We start from the raw sequence: 23,170 nt of genomic DNA on the forward strand, positions 1-23,170 counted from the left end.
TTAACTATCAAAAGTAAAAGTACTCATTCTGAAGAATGCTCCCTTTCATAGTGTTAAATTATTGATGCATTAACCTGTAAGAAGTATTTTAATGTCGAAGATCTAACTACTCCATATACTGTTGGGTAGTTTACACTCTAACAATGCATCATATTTAATGAGATTATTGTATGTTTTGCATGTAAAACCTTATTCTGCAAAGTAACTGGTAACTACAGCTGTCAGATAAATGTAGTGGAGTAAAAAGTGCAATATTTCCCTCTGAAATGTAGTGGAGGAAAAGTATAAAGTCTCACAAAATGGAAATACTCAAGTAAAGTGGCAGAACCTCAAAACCGTACTCTACTGTACTTGAGTAAATGTACTTAGTTATTTCCCACCTCTGGTGATGTTGTAAAGTCTCTCAGTATAAGTCTCTCAGTATCTTTAAAAGACAAGACCAATCTAATGCTTGCATTCCATTGCCGATTAAGTGCATAAGACACCTCAGCAGCTTATCAAACAAACAAGCAGCCCGTCTCTCTCTCTCTCTCTCTCTCGTGTGCCGTCTCTCTCTGCAGGGACGTGTCTGTCTGCAGCGGCCCAGGTGGGAGTGCTCACTCTGCAGCCTGCTCCGTCTCTCAGCAGAGTGGCAGCGGTGGCGCCAGGGCACCGACCGTCTCAGACACAACTACTGTATCACTCAACAATCTTTTCCTCCGCTGATCCCCTTCCTCCGCTCTCCCATCCCAGCCTCCTCGATCCCTCTCCTTTGCTCTCCACTCATCTTACTATTCCTCTGAATATGAGTCGGGGGGGGGGGCAGATTATTCCCGTCTGCTCAGGTTTTTCACCAACGTCATTTACTCTCAGAGACCTGTTTGTTTTTGCCAGTTACTGTGATGCAAGGTTGTGGTATTTGGTAATTAAACGGATGTGATTGTGTTTGTGTGTCTCCACCCAACCGCTGTCCTCTCCTGCTCCCCTCCTAATTGTCCGTCCAGCTCTTTGTCCTCCCGGCTTCTTTGTCCGTCCGCCCCTCTCTTGCAGGACGTTTGGCAGAACAGGAAAAGAGCAGAGCGAACTGAATCAAAGCAAGCTTCCTATCTGTGTTCTGGTGGGACTGGGGTTTTGTTTTTAACAGCGCTGGCTGACAGGACTGTGAATCGACAGCTAAATAAAACATCAGGCCTTCAGTGATTAAAGTGAATCCACCCACTCACTTTTCCAACATCCCCTCAATCATCCCTTAAAGAGCAGGTCAGGAAATTCTGCAGAGATATAAGAAGCATATGGTTCTTCTACACATATAAGAAATGGTGAAATTAAACCTACTACAGACGCCATGGAAAAAGAGATTTTTGTGAATCTGGGTGGATGTTTGCATCTTATAAGGCATTGCAGCATAACAGCAGTACTGATAGTTAGTTAAAATCACTCCAAGTTCTTCCCATTTTATGTCTTTAAAAAGAGTGACAAGTTCCAATAGGACAGATGCACTCCAGCTTGAACCCTGCTTTTTATTTCTTTCTTGAAGATACGCCATCTTTTCACTCAGCACACCAGCAACCCTGTTTCCACAACATTCAGTTCATGTTTTTTCTCTTAATTGCCCACCTGTGTTTCGAATCGATTGTTTTTGTTCGTACTGTTTACCCTGCGTTTCTTGTGTGGCCTTGTGCTGTAAACCACACACCCTGAAGACACCGAGATGCTTCTCATGTCTTCTATCTACGGCCTTCATTCGACTGCCATCCATCATCGATGAGTCAGTAACAGAAGGCATATCCGGGGGACATAGAAGGGGATGAACACTGGGACCACAAACATAAACAAAGAGACAGACACACACACACACACATGCTACAGTGAGAGACAGAGGCGCGCTGTCTGTCTGCAGGGCAGCAGAAGCTCCCTTTCATCCTTTAATGTGACCTTGTGTGTTAGTTTATGAGCCTGTTTTTTGTGGTATCTGAAGTGCCAAAAGAGTATGAGGTGTGTGTTCTTGTTGTATAGGCGTGTGTGTGTGTGTGTGTGTGTGTGAGAGAGAGAGAGAGAGAGAGAGAGGGGGGTCTGACAGTTGTTTGATGTGTGTGTTAAGCTGTCAGAGACCACATGCATTGGCCCCCTGTCCTGTGACAGCTGGTTCTGCAAGGCTTGATTTGCGAACTGACCAACGCTGAACCAGAGCCAGTCATCGCGGATCTTCATATCACACGTCTGACACCGACGCGCGATAACAACGTGACAGCCCACATAACCTCTGGCAAATATTGAGCCATCAGCACCAGTATCACCAATTACAGCAACAGTCTGATCTGCTGTTTTAATTATCTGAGTGGCATCAAAGCTGACACCTCCAGCACCCCTGGCAAGTGCGAACATTTGGGTGTCGTTACCGCCTATTCCAGTCCGCCATCCTCCCCCTCCTCCTTTCAGCAAAGACGATCAGATGATTGACACCAGCTTGTTAAGCACCAAGGCCACCAAGATGGATGAGGTTGACACCTCTTAGGAGCCCAGCGTTGCAGTACAATGGACTAATGTGGAGTTTACAGCATTTTACATGACTCACAATGTAAAAAAAAAATCTAAAGTTATAAACTAGTCTTTTAAATGTGACTAATGTGTTTTTTGTGCTGACGTGCTGAAAACGTCAGAACAATATTATGACTGCTTGGGGCCAGTTGGCTGTCTCACATGTCTGGGAATCATGAAAGCGAACACGCAAATTCTGAAAACACAGTGCGTCATGAATATTATTTACCCTTTTTATCCTCTTAAATCACAGATTCACCCGTTACCCTTCTCCACTGAGCCTTTCCTTTGTCACTGACACACAGTGCTGGGAGGGAAAGCATGTTACAAGTTACAAGCACACAGTTACAGAGATTAGCTTTTTTTTTTTTTTTAAAGGTTTTTTTGTTGGGCTTTTTGCCTTTATTGTTTTACAGTTTTAAAGTAGAGATAGACAGGAAAGACTAGGAGAGAGAGGGGGACGACATGGGCCGCATCCGAACCCAGGACGTCGTGTTTACATGGTACAGACCCCAGACCACAAAGATTATCTTAATATCAGTTATATTAATATATAATATATATATATATATTATCATATTATATATCACCTTTTACAGCATGTCTACCTATTTTATGTGGTGCAACAAGTCTGCAAGCCATTTGGCCGGTAGGTTTGCACCCCGACTTGCCCCCCCCCCCCAACTCCCTTCCTATGGACCGCTTTGAACAGTCAGGAAGCTTCCATTGTATAATCCCCTTGCTGAGTTTGTATCTATGATAACACTACACCCTCTTGACCCCGTTCAGCACATGAAGAGGGGGTCACAAGGTGTTTTCATGACCTCACGGCCGTCATGACCCCACTGCGGTCCCTCAGTCAACCAGAGCAGCAGCAGCTATCCCGGACCGGGCGCTGACCTGCGACAGACGCACGGCCGTCCCACCTCTGTTTGTGGGTCAGTCCTGCCGGGCCGCTGTGTTGACATGAACCTTCCCCCTCTCACCCTGTTGTTGTCTTCTGAACCAGGAGCTGCTCAACAGAAATATTTATCGGTTACAAGTGTAACAACAGGAGAGGGAAATCCCAAACAATTTTTACAGAAAGGTATAAATAGCTCAGAGCTGCAGTCAGGGTCACCAGTGAAAATATAACCATCATCCAGGGGCGGGGCGCCTCCTTGTCTCTTACGCAGGACAGCGAAGAGTTTATATCAGAGGGAACAAAGGCAGAGGCTCAGCTCAGTGTTTATAGAAACAATGAAGTGCCGCTTCTGCAACTCATTTCAATTGCCCATCTGTGGTTTGTTTGCATTGACAAAGAGTTGTATCGGTGTTTCTGGTCAGTGTTCACTTCCTCTCTGACACAGGATAGGGACCAATAAGTTCCAGGAGGTGTGTGTGAGTGTGTGTATGTGTGTGTGTGTGTGTTGGGGTTGCTTTCTATTGTGGGAAATGAGGATTACCATACATTAAGACGATATGCTTGACCAAATCTTAGACATGAAAGGAGACAATGTCGACAAGCACCACGCCACTTTCTTTTGAAAGATGCCAAACTATCAGACTACGAGCTTTGATCTTGAGCTTGCTTCATCTCATGGCCTTAATGATTATGAGTCTGCTCAGTCCACTGTGAAGTTTTTATTACTATCAAGCACTGTTTATGGAGCTAACTCTAATCTGATTTGACAACTGTTGCTGTCAAGTCAGTGTTATTTATTATTATTTAGTGGTGTTTGCACATCTTCAGTACTATTTCATCCAACTCAGTGCAACTATCTCATGGTTTGTTTTTCCAATGCACTGCTGGACTCTCACCTACAACTCCAACCTACTGCATGTCGCACTCTGTGAAAGTATCTAGTTATAGTATGCTTTATTACATATATATATATATATATGTAGAGTGATATATATAATTCACAGTCTGTTGAATGCCCTGCATTGTCTCCTTCGGGGGGCTGAAATAGAGGATGCATGCTCAGCAAACTTCCCCGGGAAAGATAAAGGTTAAAAATAATGTTAGAGATGTTGATCCAAACCAATTGTGAAGAACAGAGATAAGGTCTAGAGCCTTGCCACCCTGCTGTCTAAACACCAGGGAGCTGCCATAAAACCAGTACCCACGTTTTCCTCTTCCTGCAGAGAATGTCCAGCAGACCAGGACCTTCCTCCGGCGCTCCTCTCCTCTCCTGGACTGGTCTTATTCACAAACACCATGTGAAGGAGCGACAGGGCCGGAGTGCAATACTCTAAATGCATGGTGGGATTTAGTCGCTTTTGTGGCTTTTATCCTTCACATGTAACATGAACCATTTTATAGATTTTTACGGCTGTCCAAACTTCACAGCGTTTTTGAAACACAAGTCTTCAATTTAGTTCAAGGTCTAGAGATTCTCACACACATACACACACACACTACACACACACATACACATGTGAACATGCACTCACATGCACGCAAACACACTCACAATCCTACATATTCACACACACACACACACGCACACACTATGTAACACCCATGACTACACTGGTTGCAATACAATAAGCTATTGTAACCTCAAACCAAAGGTCTTGACGCCCATATGGTTTTGTCATTAGTCTCAATTATAACAGGCTATGAGGTCACTTTCTGCTCTATGTATTAACACATTCATCCCTCACAAAGTCTCTCTCTCTCTCTCTCTCTCTCTCTCTCTCTCTCTCTCACCCCCCCTCCACACACACACACACACACACACACACACACACACACACACACACACACACACAAAATGTGTGCAAGCCTGCAGAGTATGACCATGTGACCATTTAAATATTGGTAAACTTGTGCTCTTGACTTGACAACATGTGTGACTCGTGACATGTGTGTGAGGACCTTAGTAGAGAAACCTCCCATTCAGCTCTCTGTTGGTCTGTCTATCTGCTGGACTCTTCTGTCGCTTTGTTATCACGGCCTGCTTGTGTTTCTTCTGCTCCCTCTCAGTATCAGCACAAGTCTGGCCCAAGTTTATCAGGGCCAGAGCAGGGTTCTCCCCCCCCCCCCCACCCCTCTCTTTCTCATGCACACACACACACACACACACACATGTACACACGCCCCCCCCTCTTTGTGTATCCTCTTTGAGCCCCCGGTTTCCTTGCCGGGGAAAGAGAGGACTAGATGGACGGGAAGAGAGAAGACAGTGGGGATGTGACACAACAATGGCAGGAAGTGACTTCAGATCAATGCAGATTACTGCAAAACACACCAACAGATAAACACCTAGCTAACAAACTTCCCCGCTGAACAGATAAACAAGAAACACACTCGTTGCCAGATAAATGTTCCAAGGCCCTGAACACCTCACGCAAAGCTCCTAATGTGTTATAGGACAACATTAACAAATGAAACGTCTCACTCAAATCACATCCTGTTACAGTAAATATATAATTGCATATTATATATTACATTGTAAATAGTCCATGTGACCACAACTTGACTTTTCAAGTCTTCTTTTCAATCTGTGCAAACATGTTAAAACCAAAATGGTTAAGCCTAACACAAACAACACACACACACACACACACACACACACACACACACACACACACACACACACACACACACACACAGCATAAATAGATACAGATAGAGACCTGCAGCTGTTTAATTTCTCTGCATTTCAGATTGTAGTATGCTGATTGATGATACTTCATGATTTGACAGCTTTCACAGCAACAACTAAGAAGCCCGACTATCCAATTCAATAACATGCTGAACAATGCTACACTGTCTGACTGCTACTCCACTTTGCTGTGTTTTGTAACTGGTTCCAACTGTACAGCCAATGATTTATTCTGGAGCTGACCAAAGTGCTGCACAAAGTCAATACATATATAAAAAATCACACTAAACATAATGCATCAACATAGCACTGCTAGAAAAACACAAGATAATACACATATTACCAGACAAATGAAGAGGACTTAAAAGGTAGAGAATAAAAGGGACTTGAAAGAGTCAACAGAAGCTGCAGATCTGATGGAGGGGAAGACCTGAGTGGCCTGGAGGTTGCACAGGGGTTGATAAGGTCTGACGTATAAACATGGGCTTGCCCGCTAGGGCTTTAAAAACAAAACAAAACGTTAAAATCAATGATGTGGTCCATTTTCCTGGAACATGTCAGAAGCCTAGCCTTAGTGATGTGGAAGAGTTGCAGGTTGGACCAGGACCGGCCAACACGTGCATACAGGAAGTTGCAATAATCTAAGCGTGAGGAGATGAAGACATGTATAACTTTCCCCAGATATTTGAATGAGAGGAAAGACTTGATTTAATTATTCTAAGTTGGAAGACTTGTTTGTCAAATTTAAGGGCAGAGTCATAGATCACACCAAGCTTCTTGGCATAACACTTAACACAGGTGGACAGCAGGTACAAAGTGATTTTATTTAGTCAAGAGAGCCAAAGAGGACAACATCAGTTTTGCTCCCATTCAGCTGAAGAAAATTTTGTGCCATTCAACAATTTGCTGAACAGGGTGAGAGAGGGAAGGTTTATGTCAACACAGCGGCCTGGCAGGACTGACCCACAAACAGAGGTTGGACACCCGTGCATCTGTCTTAGGTCAACACCAGGTCCAGGCTGCTGCTGCTCTGGTTGACTGCGGGACCGCAGTGGGGTCATGAGGGCCATGAGGTCATGAAAACACCTTGTGACCCCCTGTTCATGTGCTGACACAGTTCAGGTTACGGGTCATTTGGTGTCAGAGGGAGAATGAGCCGAGTATCATGTTCGTGGCAACGGGGGGAGATTCTGAATGACTTGATTTGTCACAGCGGGAGCACATAGATGGAGAAGTGGATAGGACCTAAGATGGAACCTTGTGGGACTCCACTGGAGAGACTGGCCAGGGAGGAAGAGAAATACACTATATTATTATATTGCTGAGACAGGAAATAAAACAGTGTGTTTGATACGGTCAATCAGAATGGCATGACTGACTGTTTCAAAGGCAGCACTGAGGTCCAGTATTAGGACTAGGACAGCACAATCACCAGAATCAGCCATTCAGGTCATTGGTCACTTTAGGGCAGACTCAGTACTATAGGAAACCCTTATCCATCACTGGATTTTTTTCCATTATGTGTTTTTTCTAGGGCTGCCCCCTAATAGTCGACCAAACCGTTAGTCGATGAGAAGAGTCTTAGTTGATCAAGTTTTCATTGGTCAGTTAGTCGCAGGGAAAAAAAAACAAATAAAAAAAACAACCTCAAACTCCATTCGGGAGCTGCGCCTTGTCGTTAAAAAGTTATTAGACCAGGGTTGCCAACTTTGGGTACCTGGCTGGAGTGAGATTTTGATGCCATCAAACTACAAAGCAAGGAATCTCTGTCTGTCTGTATGTGTGTGTGTGTGTGTGTGTGTGTCCTTTGCATATCTCAACAACTGTTTGTCCGATCTACTTCACACTTGGCGGGTGTATTGCTGGGGATCCAAGGACGTGCAGTGTCGGATTTGGTGCAATTTGGACACGCGACACGTTCAATATTAATAAACTTTGAATAAACAAGCGAACAGCGCTCTGTGCAGCAGCGGGGCTCAAAGCAAGCGACTGATAGCCTACCCCTATTGTGTGGGTTTTTTTTTGTGAACCACAGTGTATTTCACCGGTGTTTCTGACCGTGAGTAGCCGCGACTTGGGTGTGTTTTTTCCCGTGAACCAGAGTGTACTTCACCAGTGTTTCTGACCACGAGAAGCCGTGACTTGGGTGTGTTTTTTTCCCGTGAACCAGAGTGTACTTCACCAGTGTTTCTGACCGCGAGAAGCCGTGACTTGGGTGTGTTTTTTTCCCGTGAACCAGAGTGTACTTCACCAGTGTTTCTGACCGCGAGAAGCCGCGACTTGGGTGTGTTTTTTCCCTTGAACCAGAGTGTATTTCACCAATGTTTCTGACTGCGAGTAGCCGTGACTTGGGTGTGTTTTTTCAAAAAATATATATTTAAATAATTAAATTAATATCATAAACGTGCGACGACTAGTCGACTAATGGCTTGAACTAACGACTACTAGTCGACTATAGGAAAATCTTTGGTCGGGGGCAGCCCTAGTTTTTTCTCCCAAGAAAAGGCAACAGTTGGCAAGAATGATCTTTTAGGGACAGGGACCGAGGACCTTAGATGGGAACTGTAGTTTGTGCCTGAAGTTGCTAGGCACTGAGGAGTCTAAATTGGGCTCATGGTGACTCATAAGAAAGCCAATTGTGACTTTCCTATAAAGGAGATCTAGGCTATCTCCCGGTGGAACCAAACAGGTGTGCATGATCATTTCCTATTGCAAACCTAGTGTCAAAAAAAAGCTGATGGAAGTGAGTCCATCAGGGCTACAAGTCAAGCTACTGTTATCTGGGAGGACAACCATAAAAGGACACACACGCTTCCTCTCCACCATCCACTGACAGAGTGTCTGTCTGACCCCTTACCCCTTCCACTCCCAAACGGCTTCCTGTCCCACACGTGCAGGTTGACTACTAGAAACTGTTCATCAAAGCCTACTCCCCTCCAAACATGGGAAAGTCCCAAATGAAAGTGTCCATGAGGTCTCGATCATACATGCATGCATGTGTGTGTGTACATGCACACACACACACACACACACACACACTGAGAACTGAGTGAATATTATTTTGTGGAGACAGTAAACATCATTCACAAATAGACACACACAAAATGCACACACACACTAACTACTGCCTCATTGCCATATGTTGCCGTTCAACTTACCTATTCAAACTCATTCCCAGCGAGTCATACTTGTGTTTTTTCTAATCCCCGCTGGGCAGAGGGCAGTAAGGGGGGCAGCAGGCAGGGGATAACGGTGTAGACCCTCAGCACTTGTTACCAAAAAGCTTTACAGGAGCTTTACAGCTCATGAAGCCAGACTATAATCTCCCAGACGCTTCACACATATGGCCCCATGAGATCATCCAGACCACATTATGCCCCCCCCCAAATACATTGTTGCAGTGCATTAACACATATCAAATAAAAAAGATGATTAAAAGATGATTTTTCCCTTAAGAATACCCACGGTGAAAACACCCTGTGTGTTGATCTGTTTGGGGTCCAGGGCTACAGTGTGTGTTTATGTATGTGTGTGTGTGTGTGTGTGTGTGTGTGTGTATGTGTGTGTTGTAGATATGGTTGGTTATGGGGGCATGTCTGGGTCACTTCTCCTCCTCCTCTCCAGATTAGCTGTAAAGCCAGTCTCCCATTACACCCTCTAGTCTCGGCCCTGGTCTAACGAATGTCACTGAGCACCAGCAGAGAGAGGTAGTTGGGGGTGGGGTGGGTGGAAGGTGGGTGGGGGTGGAGGTGGGGGTGCAGACAGGCCAACATTGTTTACAGATAGAAGAAGGCACAAAAGTACGGAAGAGGATTAGGGGCACATGTGAAAAATGTATTTGAGTTCTGAGTTTAAAGTCAGAATTCTGAGAATAAACTCAGAATTCTGAGAATAAACTCAGAATTCTGACTTGAATTCTGACTTTAATCTCAGAATTCTGACTTTAAACTCAGAACTCAAATACATTTTTCACATGTGCCCCTAATCCTCTTCTGTACAAAAGAGATGATGGGAGGAGGAAGAAATACAAAATATTGTAATGACAGGCATCCTCAGACAAAAGACGCAGACAATCCTACATGGAAATAGAAAACCACTGTGATTGCTGTGAGGGAGACTCAGGAATGTGAAATGTGGAACGCTGTGAATACGGCACACTGTATCTACCATCTAATCTGATTGTCCTACGCCATCTTCTGTCTCTTGTGGAAGACCGGATCATCTTCCTCTGGGTGTAATAAATTAAAACCCTTTCCTTCATCTTCACCACTGAGCATGTCCTCCAGGGCCCTCGAGTGTCTCTTCTTACAAAGGATCGGAAGTATGGAGACACCATGAAATTAGAAAAAAGGCATGTTTCAGTTCCAACACAGCAGCAGGACTGCCATAAGAAAAACAATCAGTTGACAATAGAAGTGCAATCATGTCCAAGGGACTTATCTTGTACAAAAGTCGATGGAACAGAGTTAAAAAGGTGTTGGTTTTTTGCTGGTTGGGTGAATTAAAATGTAGAGGGTTTTCTTGGCTGTCATGTTCTTGGACTGCAGCCTAACCTTGTCAGAGAAGAAGGCCTGTATACATGCAGAAGACTCCATTCAGAGACTAAAGGCAAATGGTTGGGTGAGGCGCATTTGGATGGTGTTGTGGGAATTTGCCTTATTTGAGATGCAAATTCCACCAAAGAGCTGAAAGACCCGGAGAAACAGGTGTCCGAGGAAGTGTGCTACTGTGTGGGTGTGTGAGGGAGGGTGCGGGGGTGCTGCGGTGGTTGTGGGGTGTTGAATGATAACACTGGGTGTATTGAGTCCCACTTGTTTGGTCCTGTGTGGCATTTCTCCTCTCCGATCATTGTCTTGTTTCATGTGTTTAATGCTACATGTAAGCAAAAACACAGGAAATGTGTTATCGGTGTGCAATGGGGAAAGAGGACACATTTGAAATATTTCCAAGAGTATCAAATTTTATTGATTTAAATGTAATTTGGTACAAAAAACAGCTTGTAGATATGAGGATGCTTTTGTAGTCTAATTAGCAAAGAGAAGGGAGGTAAAGCACTATATACCCATGAACATAGCATAAGTTGACAGATTTAACTTAATGTTTTCTTTAAGTATACATTCCTCAGTGATTAGCAGTAAGCAGCATCTCTCCAAAGTATTGGTGTCCATAATGTTGAAGCACTGAGGGTAAAACAGAGTCTTTGAAAATCATCCTATGAAACTTTGTCTCCACCACTTCTATTCATATATCACAATTTATTTACCCTCCTGGACTTTGGGCCCTGGTTTAATCCATTAAAACTGAATGAATGGGCACCGCACTTTTGACAGGAATGAAGTTTTCCAATCCTAGGACAAAGCTCAATGGCACCATCTACATGATAGCATGGAAAACTCCAACTGATTCATGTTGGTTAAATGTGCTTTGTGTGCATGCTTAAAAGTTAGAAAATCCCAATGGAAATAGACTAGAGTGGCAATAAAATCATACTGCCCAGCTGACTGTCGCACATTTAACAATTCACATTTAACAATTCACTTGCATTTCAGAGATCAGATACGGCGGATTATGCACACGTAGCCAATATCTTCTTCAACTGGAAAAATATACAAATTGTACTAAATGCGAATATAAAAGCTTCATTGTTCCTTCTTATGAATCTTGGCAGGTAAACAGTGCCTCCTAATGGATAAAAATAAACCCGTGGCATCTCTTCTGCCTCCACAGTGTGTAAAAATCAATACATACATACCACAAATTTTCCTTACAATAAAAAAAACTTAACAGGAAATAATCTGATGCTTGGTTACACATATAATTGTTGATTAAACAAGTTCCTGGATTGGGACGGTTTCATGTTGATAGCATATCAATTAATGAACAATTTCTTCACTTAAAACATCTCAGATATAAAACTAGTACATCAACATATACAGTCATGAGTCCCTTGACCTTCTTTTAGTTATATTTTGTTGCACAACAAAGTTATTTATAAGTGGAATTATTTTGGCATTTTTGTCTGACATCTACACAAAATAATCTTCTATGAAAGTGAAAAGAAATTTCAAAAAAAAATCATGTGAAGGTATGAATTTCAAATAACAGCGAAACCTAGTGTGCAGCAATAGTATATACTGTACATCCTCATTTAATTTTGGGCTAAATGGTGTCACCAGAAAATATTTGTTCAATATTTTGTATTAGATGTTGCTCAGACTTCATATTTAGTTTGTAGATTGCACTGGAGTCCAGTTTCTGAGGTTTCAAGGGGAAAAATACAGTAAAATACAGTAAAAATATATATGCAAAAATATACAAGCTGCATTTTCAGTAGACTTTCTCCTGTCCAGTTCTAAGAAAACTTAAGAGGTCAAGGGATCCACAAACCTTTGAGCATGATTGTACACAAATAGTTTCGAATTAGTGTTCTTCAAATTGCCATTCTCCCATATTTCATTCACAACATAAATATACACCCTATGCTCTCCCAAACTGAAAAGAGGATCAAATATGACAATATGATTGAATAAACTGCTTGGATCTTAAAAACATGCATTCAAAATCTTTGGCTTGGTGGCACAAATTTCCCTGCACACTTCTTCCTTCATTTGAGAGTCAAACAGCTAGAATCTACTGTTGCTGTCACAAGGCTGCTGTTGGCTGATCTGAGGACGCCCTCAAGTGTTCAACAACAGCAAACAAAAAGTCATGGACGCACTACACCAGTCAAGAGACCATTCTAAATAGACACATCTAGTATTTAGTATGAATGATTGAGTCTAGCGAAGCAGGATAAACATGAATATCTGCACTGGCAACATAGTGACTAATGTAGAAGAAGAGGAAGACTATCAAAGGCAAAGTGCTCTACAAAAGATCTCATCAATTAAGACAAAACCAGACTTCATTTATAACAAAGGAGTATTCAAGATAATCACAGCACTGCTTTTTTAGAGGCAAATAGCAGCCCTAACTGTTGTTAGTGAGTGAGTGTGTGTCCCTACATGCCCAACAGTACGAAGCTAAAAACTGCACTCTCCATACTCCCAAAGGCTAAAATCTCATTTACATGTGCAAAACAGTGTACATGGTCCCCATCTGCTGTTGCTCCCTGGCAACTACTCATTTAACACAAACCTGTCTCATGCAGTCACTGATATGGATACACTGGGCTGTGGGTAGTAGGTGGTACAGAGTTTGTTGTGACACTGAAAATTGTGATGATTGTCACCATGTTGTTAAGTTAGTAAAGCTTGGATGGAATGATTTATGTGTAAACTGGTGAAGAAGTCCTCCTCGCCTCCGCCCTGCTACAGGTAGGTGTCATGCTCTGCGCTGCTCAGACTCTCTCTGGACCCTTGTACGGTCATGTGTTTGAGGAGAGGTGAAGGGTCGCCGGCAGCCGGGTACAGATTGGCCGTCTCCTGCGGCGGTGGGATTGTCTTCTTCTGTATTTCCTCTTTAGTCATTTTACTTTCCTTGGTCTCCTCTCCTCCCTCCCCATCGCTCTTGGTCGCCAGAGGAGATTCCACTATGATGGTGGGCTTCTGCCTCAGGTCCTGCCGGCTGGGCGGCTCGGCCCTCATGATGGCCTTGGCGCCGTGCATCCTGGGAGGAGACTTGCAGTGTAGATCGCCACGGGTCTCCTTCCAGCGTCGCAGCTGAGCGAGGTGTTCCTTCTCAATGTCTCTCTCAGACACTGGTAACTCAATAATCTGAAACACAGAGAGAGAAAGAGTGGAGAAACTTGTAGCAAACACCGTGAAGTCTGGACTGACTGCTACAACTGTGAGGCATCAGAAAAGCTTTTCGGGTTTTTCCAATGATGATCGTCTATTAATAGGGATTACAAAGCTGCTAAACAATCATCGTCACATTTTTAACTGTTTACTATATGTGGTTGAAAAACAACACAACCTTGACAACAACACTGTCCTGTAGATGTGTTTATCTGTTGAATGTTTTTATTCAGTGAGGTTCTTGTTAGTGGCTGCCTGGGTATTACTCTACCTCCCGTGCCAGGAAGCCTTCCTGCATGTAGTGTGGGTCTATGGCCCGCAGCAGCTCCATTGTCTCATACAGGCCTTGACAGGACTTCAGTTTCTCGTGGGAGCCCAGCATGCATTTCAAGAGAACCAGGCCGACTCGGAAGATGATCTTCACTCCTGAGAACAGCATCACATCAGACAACAAGTTAGTGAACAGCAGTTCCCACTAACTTTTGGATGGGAGGCCCAATCTGGGAGCCGCACATAATTGTTCGTTCTGGTAGAAAGGAGTGATATTCTTCTATATCCCAAATGTTTCTGTTTCCAATCTTTTTACCCTTTCATGCCTGCAGAATAGTAAAGATTCATTTTTGCTTTTCAAGGGTGATTTCATTATTTGCTGTAATGCTTAAGTTTGCAAAGATGACAGGCTAGTTCACATTACGACTGAAGAGAAGGATAATGTCTGAGTCAAGGCTGACTGATTATATGATAAATATGATGAATATGATTAATCATTTTGAGTAAGTGAGACAGTGTTGATCAGCTGGATTTGACCTTTTGACCTTTTAAGTTCTCATATTCCTTATTACAAACAGAAATAGAAATAATAGGTAGGCTACATGTGTTCGGCATTTCCTTTGATATTTTAAAGGTAACTGCTGTAATCTTGCTTTCACATTTTTAGGGTTTAGCTGTGGTCATGCTAACCTAAATCCACAATAGCAGGCACAAGTATCATTTAAACAGCAAAGACAAGTAAACAGCTACGTAACATAAAACTTTTGGCCAATCTGCTGGCCAAATGTGAAGTTTGCTTGATTTGGGACTCTATTTCCTGGAATTAAACTTTGTAATGTTTTGAACACAGCTTCATTAAATGCGCAATTAACTGTTTTAAATTCTCACATCTCACTTTATTCTCACCACTCCTGGGTGATCTACCTGTTTCAGGCAGACCAGGGCGTGGTTGCTTGGTGTGAAGCCAAATTCGAGTGGGACATTCTCACCTTCACCACCAAACAAGGCTGATGTTCAAGTACTCAAAGTAACAATTTCACTTCTGATTTTGACCAATGAAACACATTATAGGTGACCTGCATCCATACCATCATTTTCAGAGTGACTTGCTAAGGTCGGAGTAACCGTGTTTGATGCATGTTTTTCAATTCATCATGTAAAAACACGTCAGTAGATGATTTTGCTCTTGTGATATCTCACCCTCACAAAGGAACATGTCCCAGACGCGCAGAACGGAGGCCCACGGCAGAGTCCTGGAGAAGGCACACATGAACCACTCCGTCATGTACAGGATGGGCTCCAGCTTGTGCTTCTTCAGGTGGTAGTGCGCCACTGGAGACACCCGCCGCAGCAGAGCGTACAGGATCTCCCCATCCAGCTGGATTGCCTCCTGTGGGGACGGCAGGGGACAGCAGTCAGCAGAGAGAGAGGGAGAGAGAGATGGGTGGGGTGGGGTGGGGCGGGTGTGACCGACAGAGAGAGAGAGCAAACGAGAGTGAGAGTGAGAGAGAGAATAGACTCCTTTCTATTTGCTTAATCCGATTGTCCGATTATCTCATCCTTATTGCCTGGTCACCTGCTCATGTTATTAAGTCATTAGCTCATCAGTGTCAAGCTAGAGACACACTAGCCTTTGAAGTCCAGCACCAGCCAGTGAATCAAGTCAAACAGTTAAGAGATTTTTGTATATCTCCACACTGAAGTTACTTGCCAAAAAATATTCTCTATTTCATTTTTCTGAAAATGTTTACTGTTCTGTTGGACTGCTGTTATCACATTCAAGACCTTTCAATCCGGAGGTTTTTTGTTGGGCAGTGTGATCTCTGGAAACTATATGTGAGGTCAAAGTACAGAGATCCCACTCTTGTAATGTAGCTGAGAATTTGTCTTCTAAAGCACAGTGTTTTTGGAGATTGCTACAATACCTTTAGGATAAGTGAATAATAATTGGATTATCAGATTCACAAAGTAAAATGATCAGAAGTTTAACTTTATTTTGGGTGTATTTTTCCTTTGGTTTACCAATATTTCTTTAATATTTATCCTGGACAATTATTAACATGCTGAGCACTGTGAATATGTAATCTTATTTTAAAGTCAGCTCTGCTCTGACATTATCAAGCACTTCCTCTGATCTTTGAACCCACTTTCTATACTCTCTCAAAAAGATTGTATGTGTGTCTGTCGGCAGCCTTACCAGTCCTGCACTGTAGTATCCAGGAAGGTACTTCTCACAAATCTGGACAAGACCCCAGAAGGCATCCTACGAAAAAGAAAGGAAATATGGCTTTGGTATTTAAAGAAATATTGCTACATGGATAACCAATGAATGAATGTATTATGTATGTTTTACATGTGTGTGCGTTTGAGTGCATGTAGGGCTGACAAATCATTTAAAGTAAGCCATACTGACAGAGAAACGGTGCCTTCATGAATAACACAAGACAATTTTGATGCCCTGTATTTCATTCTAACATGTTTAGAAATTCATTCATTCATTTTCTTTACCCGCTTCAAGTTCATGGTGGGCTGGAGTATATCCCAGCATGCAACAGGCAAGAAGCAAAAAACCCTAGACAGGTTGCCAGTCACATCACAGGGACTAGGGACTAGGGATTTGCTCACCCCTGGTCAGTGTGTGTGTGTGTGTGTGTGTGTGTTCACCTCTGCCGGCATGTGCATCAGGAGTACAGCAGCAATGGGAGCCTGAGCCTGGCAGTAGCCCTCTTCTGGACGATGCAGGGTGTAGGCCTTCAGCACACGCAACAAGTCCTGCTGCCTGCACACATGCAAAACACACACACCCGCTTCAGTCGCATTAACACACAGATGGGCATTGTCAAAAGGCCTCCAGAGGGCTGCTTACCCATGACCTCCTCTCGCTACAAACATCTCATGGAAGGGGAACTGTCGATGGAGGTCCCGCTCTATCACGTCCAACCATTTGGGATCTCCAGGCTGGCTGTCCAGCTCCTGAAATACAGCCATGCATGTACTTAGAGTCAGTGGTTCAGGTATTGGGACAGCAGAGACATATTTATTATTACTGTTGTAAACCCATGAAACTTTCATCTCTGATCAAAATATGTACACTATATGAGGTTAAAGTACAAACTGTCAGCTACTGATAATGGGTATTTTTAAACATTATATAGGCTATTCAATCATAATTACATTACGACAGCCTGTCAGCCATTCTACTGTGGCACCCATTGCTCTGGATAAGGGAACCAGCTAAATGCCTATAATGTAAAATCTATATTTTTTTTTACCAGAAACACAAATTTCATGTGTTTAAAACAACCAAATTCACTCCAGTATCCTGACTTTCCCCTGACTATTCCATAACATATACATGTTCCATGACAATTTGCATGACCTATAATTGTGTGTGTCAATGTTAAAATCTTACAAGTGTTGACATCAGTGTCCCAGGTGTTGTTTTGATAAGATAGAACTATCAATTTGGATTTATATAATCAGGAAACTTTGTTACTAGATCTACCGGCAGCCAAGTTTTATGTTAAAGACTTTTTTGTGTGAACAAAAAAAAAGGACAATTTTGTGTGACATTTCCATTTTTTTTTTTGCGATATCATCCGTTTTCCGTATGACAGAATATGTTTTGTGCTTTTAGCCAAAACACCTTATAGTACCATGAGTGAATATGGTTTTTGCCAATATTTTCCCAGGCATGGAAAAGGCTAAACTTCAAATTCAATGACTTGTGTGACTTGTATGACTGACCTGGAACTTGCCCTGGTTCTGCTCCCTTTTCACTTTGCCCCCAGACAGGTAGAGCCAGGCCCGGCCTCGCAGGGAGGGAGGGATCCCCTTCTGACAGCGCAGCTTCACCTGTTCAACACACTCACTGTTACTCATGAGCATGCAGCAGGCGAGAGAGAGAGAGACTGGGAGAAGGGAGAGTGGGATGGAGACAGTAGAGAACTCCAAGATCTACCTGACATTTTTAATTTTTGTCAGTTGAATTTCAGTTTTTCTTCACCAGACACTTGTCAAATTGTGTCAAAAAAAAAATCTTGCGTTTGTCCGTCAGTTTCTTAACAATGTGTTAGCATTTCTCATGGAAACCAAGGAGCACAGCGAGCTGCAGGCCATATAGTTAGCCAACTCCTTGGTTTCTTTGAGGAATGTTAAACTGCTAACATGCATGGAAACTGAAAGATAAAAGTTTTTTGCATATATCAGGTGTCAAGTGAAGGAAAATAATAAACAAAAATTAAAAATATCGAGGTGTCCCTTTAATTTCTAAATAGACCGAAACAGAGATTTCTTTAAGTTAAAAACTCAAAGGTCCTTCTACTTAGTTAATTTAATCAGCTCTAGAATAGTGCTGTTTGGCAAAAACAAACCTACAAGTCATAGCCTATAATGGACTGAAAACTCGGGATGAGTGAATGAGATTATGGAAATCCTGTTCATTTAAATGTAAAGCAACTACATGAGAAATGGGAATGGAGTGTTAAAATCTTATGTCATGTCTTCAAACCTATTCTTATCTTTGTGCCGGTGCCAGTGAGAGACAATAAGGACAAAATTTCAAATAAACGACACACACTGCGCACTTGCATTGCTACAAATTTGAAATTTTGCGCATGGAGAGGAGGAATGTGAGATGATCTAATTTACAGTTCCTAAAGCAGACCTTCTTGTGTTTTTTGGCCATCCACTTGTCCCAACTGTTGAGCATCTCCAGCCATTTTGCCTCCCGCTGCCTCAGCACGTCAGTGGGGATTTCTTCAGCACTGTGGAGACACAAGACAGACAGTGTAGCTACTAAAAACATATTACACACATTATTGTCGTTGTTGTGCCACTGATGATGCTGCTGTTGCTATGTTGATGTTGTGTTTTTTGACTTTTTTTGCTATGTTTGAAACTACAGCATGGAGTCTAAGACAAATTTCCCTAAGGGGACAATTAAAGTATATCTTATCTTATTTTATCTTTATCATTCCAATGAGTTGACAAGTGGAGAAAAGACAGTGAGGGTGAACTGTGGGTCAAACAAGACTAGTAGTGTAGTTTTCTAATTATGAAATAGGCTAGCTAACATAATGGCTTCTGAAGATTCAGCAGCCACAGAAACCAACATTATTCTCTCCATTTTTACATAGTTTCATTCAAGTGGATAGTGACTGCATTCGATTACTTCCTGGTATTCATGACTGGTGCAGTCCTGTCATGGGAGAGGGCGGGACAGTGGTTGATCTCTTCCTTCTCAACACAGGAAACCTCCCCTCAGACAAAACAGTGGAACACTTGCCGTCGGCAGTGAAGCGCTCGGAAAACAGGAAGCTGTGAGAAAACTTTCCCCTAGTTCTGCTCTCTACAGCCTCCTACACAAGATATTCACCAGTATCTCACCACGGTCCTACACAAGAGTGTGTGTACACAAGAAAGTGTTGTGTGGTTTTGACACACACACACACACACACACACACACACACACACACACACACACACACTTCCTATGCTGTGGTTGAGCAGGACTAGCTAATCCTATATGTTTTTGACAGCTGAAGGGATACGGACTGTAGGCCTGGTCTCCCTGGCAGAAGTAAAAAACAAAATGCAGCTGGTGAAGTGGCATTTGGATAAATCTAAATATGAAAAGAAGAAAAGAAGAAAAAACAGGGGCAGGGTTTCCTTGCATGCTTATACTGTAAATCACAGAAGTAATTGTGTCCACATGTTGTGTGTAAGTTGGTACTTGATTAACTTTGTAGTATTTTGTTCTTGACTTTGGAAGATGTGCCACCTCTGTTCATTTTTGAGATGTGGACATAATTCTATTAAAATGATTTTTGCATGCAAGGAAGCCCTGCCCCTGTTTTTTCTTGTTTGCTCTGCCATTTTTGGGCCCCTATTCTTTCCAAACTATCTTTGAATAAATCTAAATATAAAACTATCATCTCAAGCACATCACAATCACTGAATAACGTAAGCCAATTAAATAATAGGTACACTATTGAAGTGTGTGGGCAATAAAAAGTAGAAGAGCTGAACAGGAGTTCACCAGGTGTCATCCAGCAAGGGGAAGCAGCTGACTCAGGTGCTGCTCAGGCACAGGACAATAAACTGAGACAGGAAAGAAACTGGAGCACACCATCAACCTGCAGCCTTTGTTGTATATAAACAGACTAATGTCTGTTTATATAACGTCCACCACCTAATTCAATCTAAACACACCACAATAAAGCCTGCAGTGACTTCACTCAACTCATTAGCCAAGACGCCAACCAGGGTCTGTCTGCTTGTCTGCCTACCTTCTCACATATACAAAATTCATTCAAATGACGCTGCAATCAGATAATCTGATGAATTTTACATCCCAGATCAGCATCAGTGTCATCCCACCTATAGGAGTGAGGGGCAATGCACCCCAATGTTCTGACGACTAGATCAAATAGAGGATTTCTTACTCATATGGTGTGGCAATGCAATCCTGTCAAGACTTTCTCTCTCTCTCTCTCTCTCTCTGTGTGTGTGTGTGTGTGTGTGTGTGTGTGTGTGTGTGTGTGTGTGTATTAGGGAGAGATAGAGCGAGGAAGGCTGTTATTTTTGTCGATGAACTGCCCTCGAGTGAACGGTAACGTTCATGTTACAATGATAATATTACAGGAAAAATGACTCATAGGTATGTGATAGTAATGGCAATTCGTTCAATTTATCAAATCGCCCATTAGGAAAGTTGTGTGTCATGAAACGCCACTTACGATTGTCCTGAAAACTGCTGTGCTCCTCCTATGAATCCATACTTGTCCGCCTGTTTCTCCTCGGAGACGGCAAAGCCGTTCACCTCTGAGTCGGACCCGTACGAGTTTCCTTCTCCATCCTCTGTCAGATTCTCTGTGGTGCCTCGCAAACTTCTGCTGGACTCTGCTGAACTGAGCCCATTGCCCCGCTCGATTCTTGCCATTTAATTAACATTAACCTTAACATTCGCCAGTTTACCGTTAAATTACTAAACTTACCCTCACGGTGTATATTTCAAGCTTCCTTAACATGTTTAAGCTCTCCATGAAGACGCCCGCTGGTTAGCAATGATTAGCTAACGATGACTGTTTAGGTGCATCTAGCTAGCTACCTTGGCTAACTGTTACCCAACGTTAACTACAGTTGCTAGGAAGGGTCGCTTCCTAGCTGCTAGCTCGTGCTAATGAGCCAGTTAGGTAGTTCGTATCATGGCAACATTCTTCGCTGTCATCACATAGCTAATGTTATGGTCACACAAAAATATTTTATAGACTAGCTAGTTAAACGGATAAAGAACGCAAACCATCTAGTTGAGTAAACGCGAATTTACAGTCGCTGCTGGCTATCTGCGAAGCTAACATGCTAGCATCACACAACTGTCAGCTGACGCACACCTTTTGGCGAGAATCTCTGCTGTCAGCAAGTATGCAGCTAGCCAGCAGCTAGCCAGCAGCTAGCGGCTACAAGGAAAGCAGGAACAGATTAGTAAACATCCATGGCACCATTATAACTCTCTACTACCATCTACTGGTGCAAACCACCCGGTGTGACCCTTCAGCTAAAGTCATTTTGAAAATATTTATAGCCTCCTCGTCTTTGATGATAGCAAGTTTTACTGTAGCATACAAATCAGAACTCGTGTCTGTTTTTAAACAATACTTTCATGACCATTTTTTGAGTTAAGCTAACGTTAATTAACCGTGGACAGCCATGTTAGCTATAGCTAATACACCCATATCAATAGCTGATTAAATTATGCATAGCAGGACAATTGCCACCATAGTACATTTGGAGTTTAACTCTCTCTTACCTCACAGATATTCTTTTACTTTTTTCTTGCATCCTTCTTCTTTTTCTGTTTACTAAAGAACAGGTAAACAACAGGTCAGACTTCTGTTTCCTGTAAACCCTTTACCATTATGACTGTACACATAAGCTCAGGGCTTGGTTGAGTGATGGGGTCAAAAATATAGGCTACACTTGTAACTTACCGGTAGCTTAAGAAGTAGGCTACCACGCCTTAATAGGTGATCTACCCCAAATCTAAATTTCTCTCTCTGAATTGACATTGCAATCACATAGCTGCTTCCTGATTTCCTAGTCTCTCTCTCGCCCTGTCTCTTGCAGTGTTTTCCAAATTTAGTGGTTTGGTTAACTACAGGATAACAGTAACTCTTTGATGAATGCTTGTGGAAACATTTTGCTCCAATTTAAGGAAATGTTTGAGAGAAGGGGAGGGCCTGTAGGACTGGTTAGAATTGGGGTCAGCCGAATTATCAGCAAATCTTCAGGATTTTTCTCCTGCACGCTCTAATCAGCTCGTTTATACTGTGTTGAGCCCAAAGTCTTGATCCCAAATTAAGCAAATAATTTGAGGGGAAAGACACAAAGAACAAATAAGAGACAACATTTCTCTTGATGGATGCTTCTTCTGAATACATACACTTTGCTATAAAAGATTAGCAATGTGAGTTGTTCAGCATCCTAATGTAGGGGGTGGGGTACCACGAACATTGGCTTGCAATTTAGGCCTTTTAATTGTTACACCTACAATTCTGCTGGGTAATAGTCAGATGTCAGGGCTTGATGAAAGGTTTGTATAGTGACCGCTACACACAGAGGATAGTCAGGAGGAGAAGAAACTGCATGCCCTAAATACATTCAAGAACACCTGAAAAAATTGGCAATATCTGGCCCATCACCTGACAAGGTCAAAGAGTCAGGTTACGGCCAGGCAACTCAAAACCCTGCTTATAACATAACCGTGGATTTTCTAATATGCTAGATAAAATGTAGGCTATGTACAAAATTTTGTGGGGTTGTGGTAATTCCATGGAGTTGTGAATTTTAACCTATTAAAACTAATTTCAAACTTTTTCAGTAAAAAAAATCCAGCCCCACAGAGAGAAGGCTGTACAACACTGTGCACCTGCAGTATTTACATAACATTTACATTTCCTTGGCCTGCCTTTATTTTTACATCAACAGTGTAGAAGCTCATAACAAACATGTATTGTAAATTGTCCTACTGCCAGTACTTTGGGTAGAAGG

General features: G+C 42.6%; 1 protein-coding gene across 1 annotated transcript; it reads right to left on the bottom strand.

Moving 5' to 3' along the window:
* Window positions 1–11,059: 11,059 nt before the first annotated feature.
* Window positions 11,060–21,380, bottom strand: LOC139922877 (TBC1 domain family member 10A). The gene is made up of 9 exons (XM_071913505.2): window positions 20,860–21,380; window positions 18,786–18,885; window positions 17,867–17,974; window positions 16,986–17,092; window positions 16,784–16,898; window positions 16,317–16,382; window positions 15,320–15,509; window positions 14,121–14,275; window positions 11,060–13,825 (listed from the first exon to the last, which is right to left on the bottom strand). Exons 1-9 carry the CDS (start codon window positions 21,060–21,062, stop codon window positions 13,421–13,423), a joined length of 1,449 nt encoding a protein of 482 aa, XP_071769606.1. The 5' UTR covers window positions 21,063–21,380; the 3' UTR covers window positions 11,060–13,420.
* Between the last annotated feature and the right edge of the window lie 1,790 nt (window positions 21,381–23,170).

Source organism: Centroberyx gerrardi, chromosome 2 (assembly GCF_048128805.1).
Source record: "Centroberyx gerrardi isolate f3 chromosome 2, fCenGer3.hap1.cur.20231027, whole genome shotgun sequence".
NCBI classification, from domain to species: domain Eukaryota; kingdom Metazoa; phylum Chordata; class Actinopteri; order Beryciformes; family Berycidae; genus Centroberyx; species Centroberyx gerrardi.

Excerpts from the sequence above, each read along its gene's own strand:
- LOC139922877 (XM_071913505.2), bottom strand. The coding sequence starts at position 21,062 with ATGGCAAGAATCGAGCGGGGCAATGGGCTCAGTTCAGCAGAGTCCAGC. Across the intron at positions 16,383-16,783 it reads TGATGCACATGCCGGCAGAG|GATGCCTTCTGGGGTCTTGT; the intron begins GTGAACACACAC and ends TCTTTTTCGTAG. Across the intron at positions 14,276-15,319 it reads GGACATGTTCCTTTGTGAGG|GAGTGAAGATCATCTTCCGA; the intron begins GTGAGATATCAC and ends TGCTGTTCTCAG.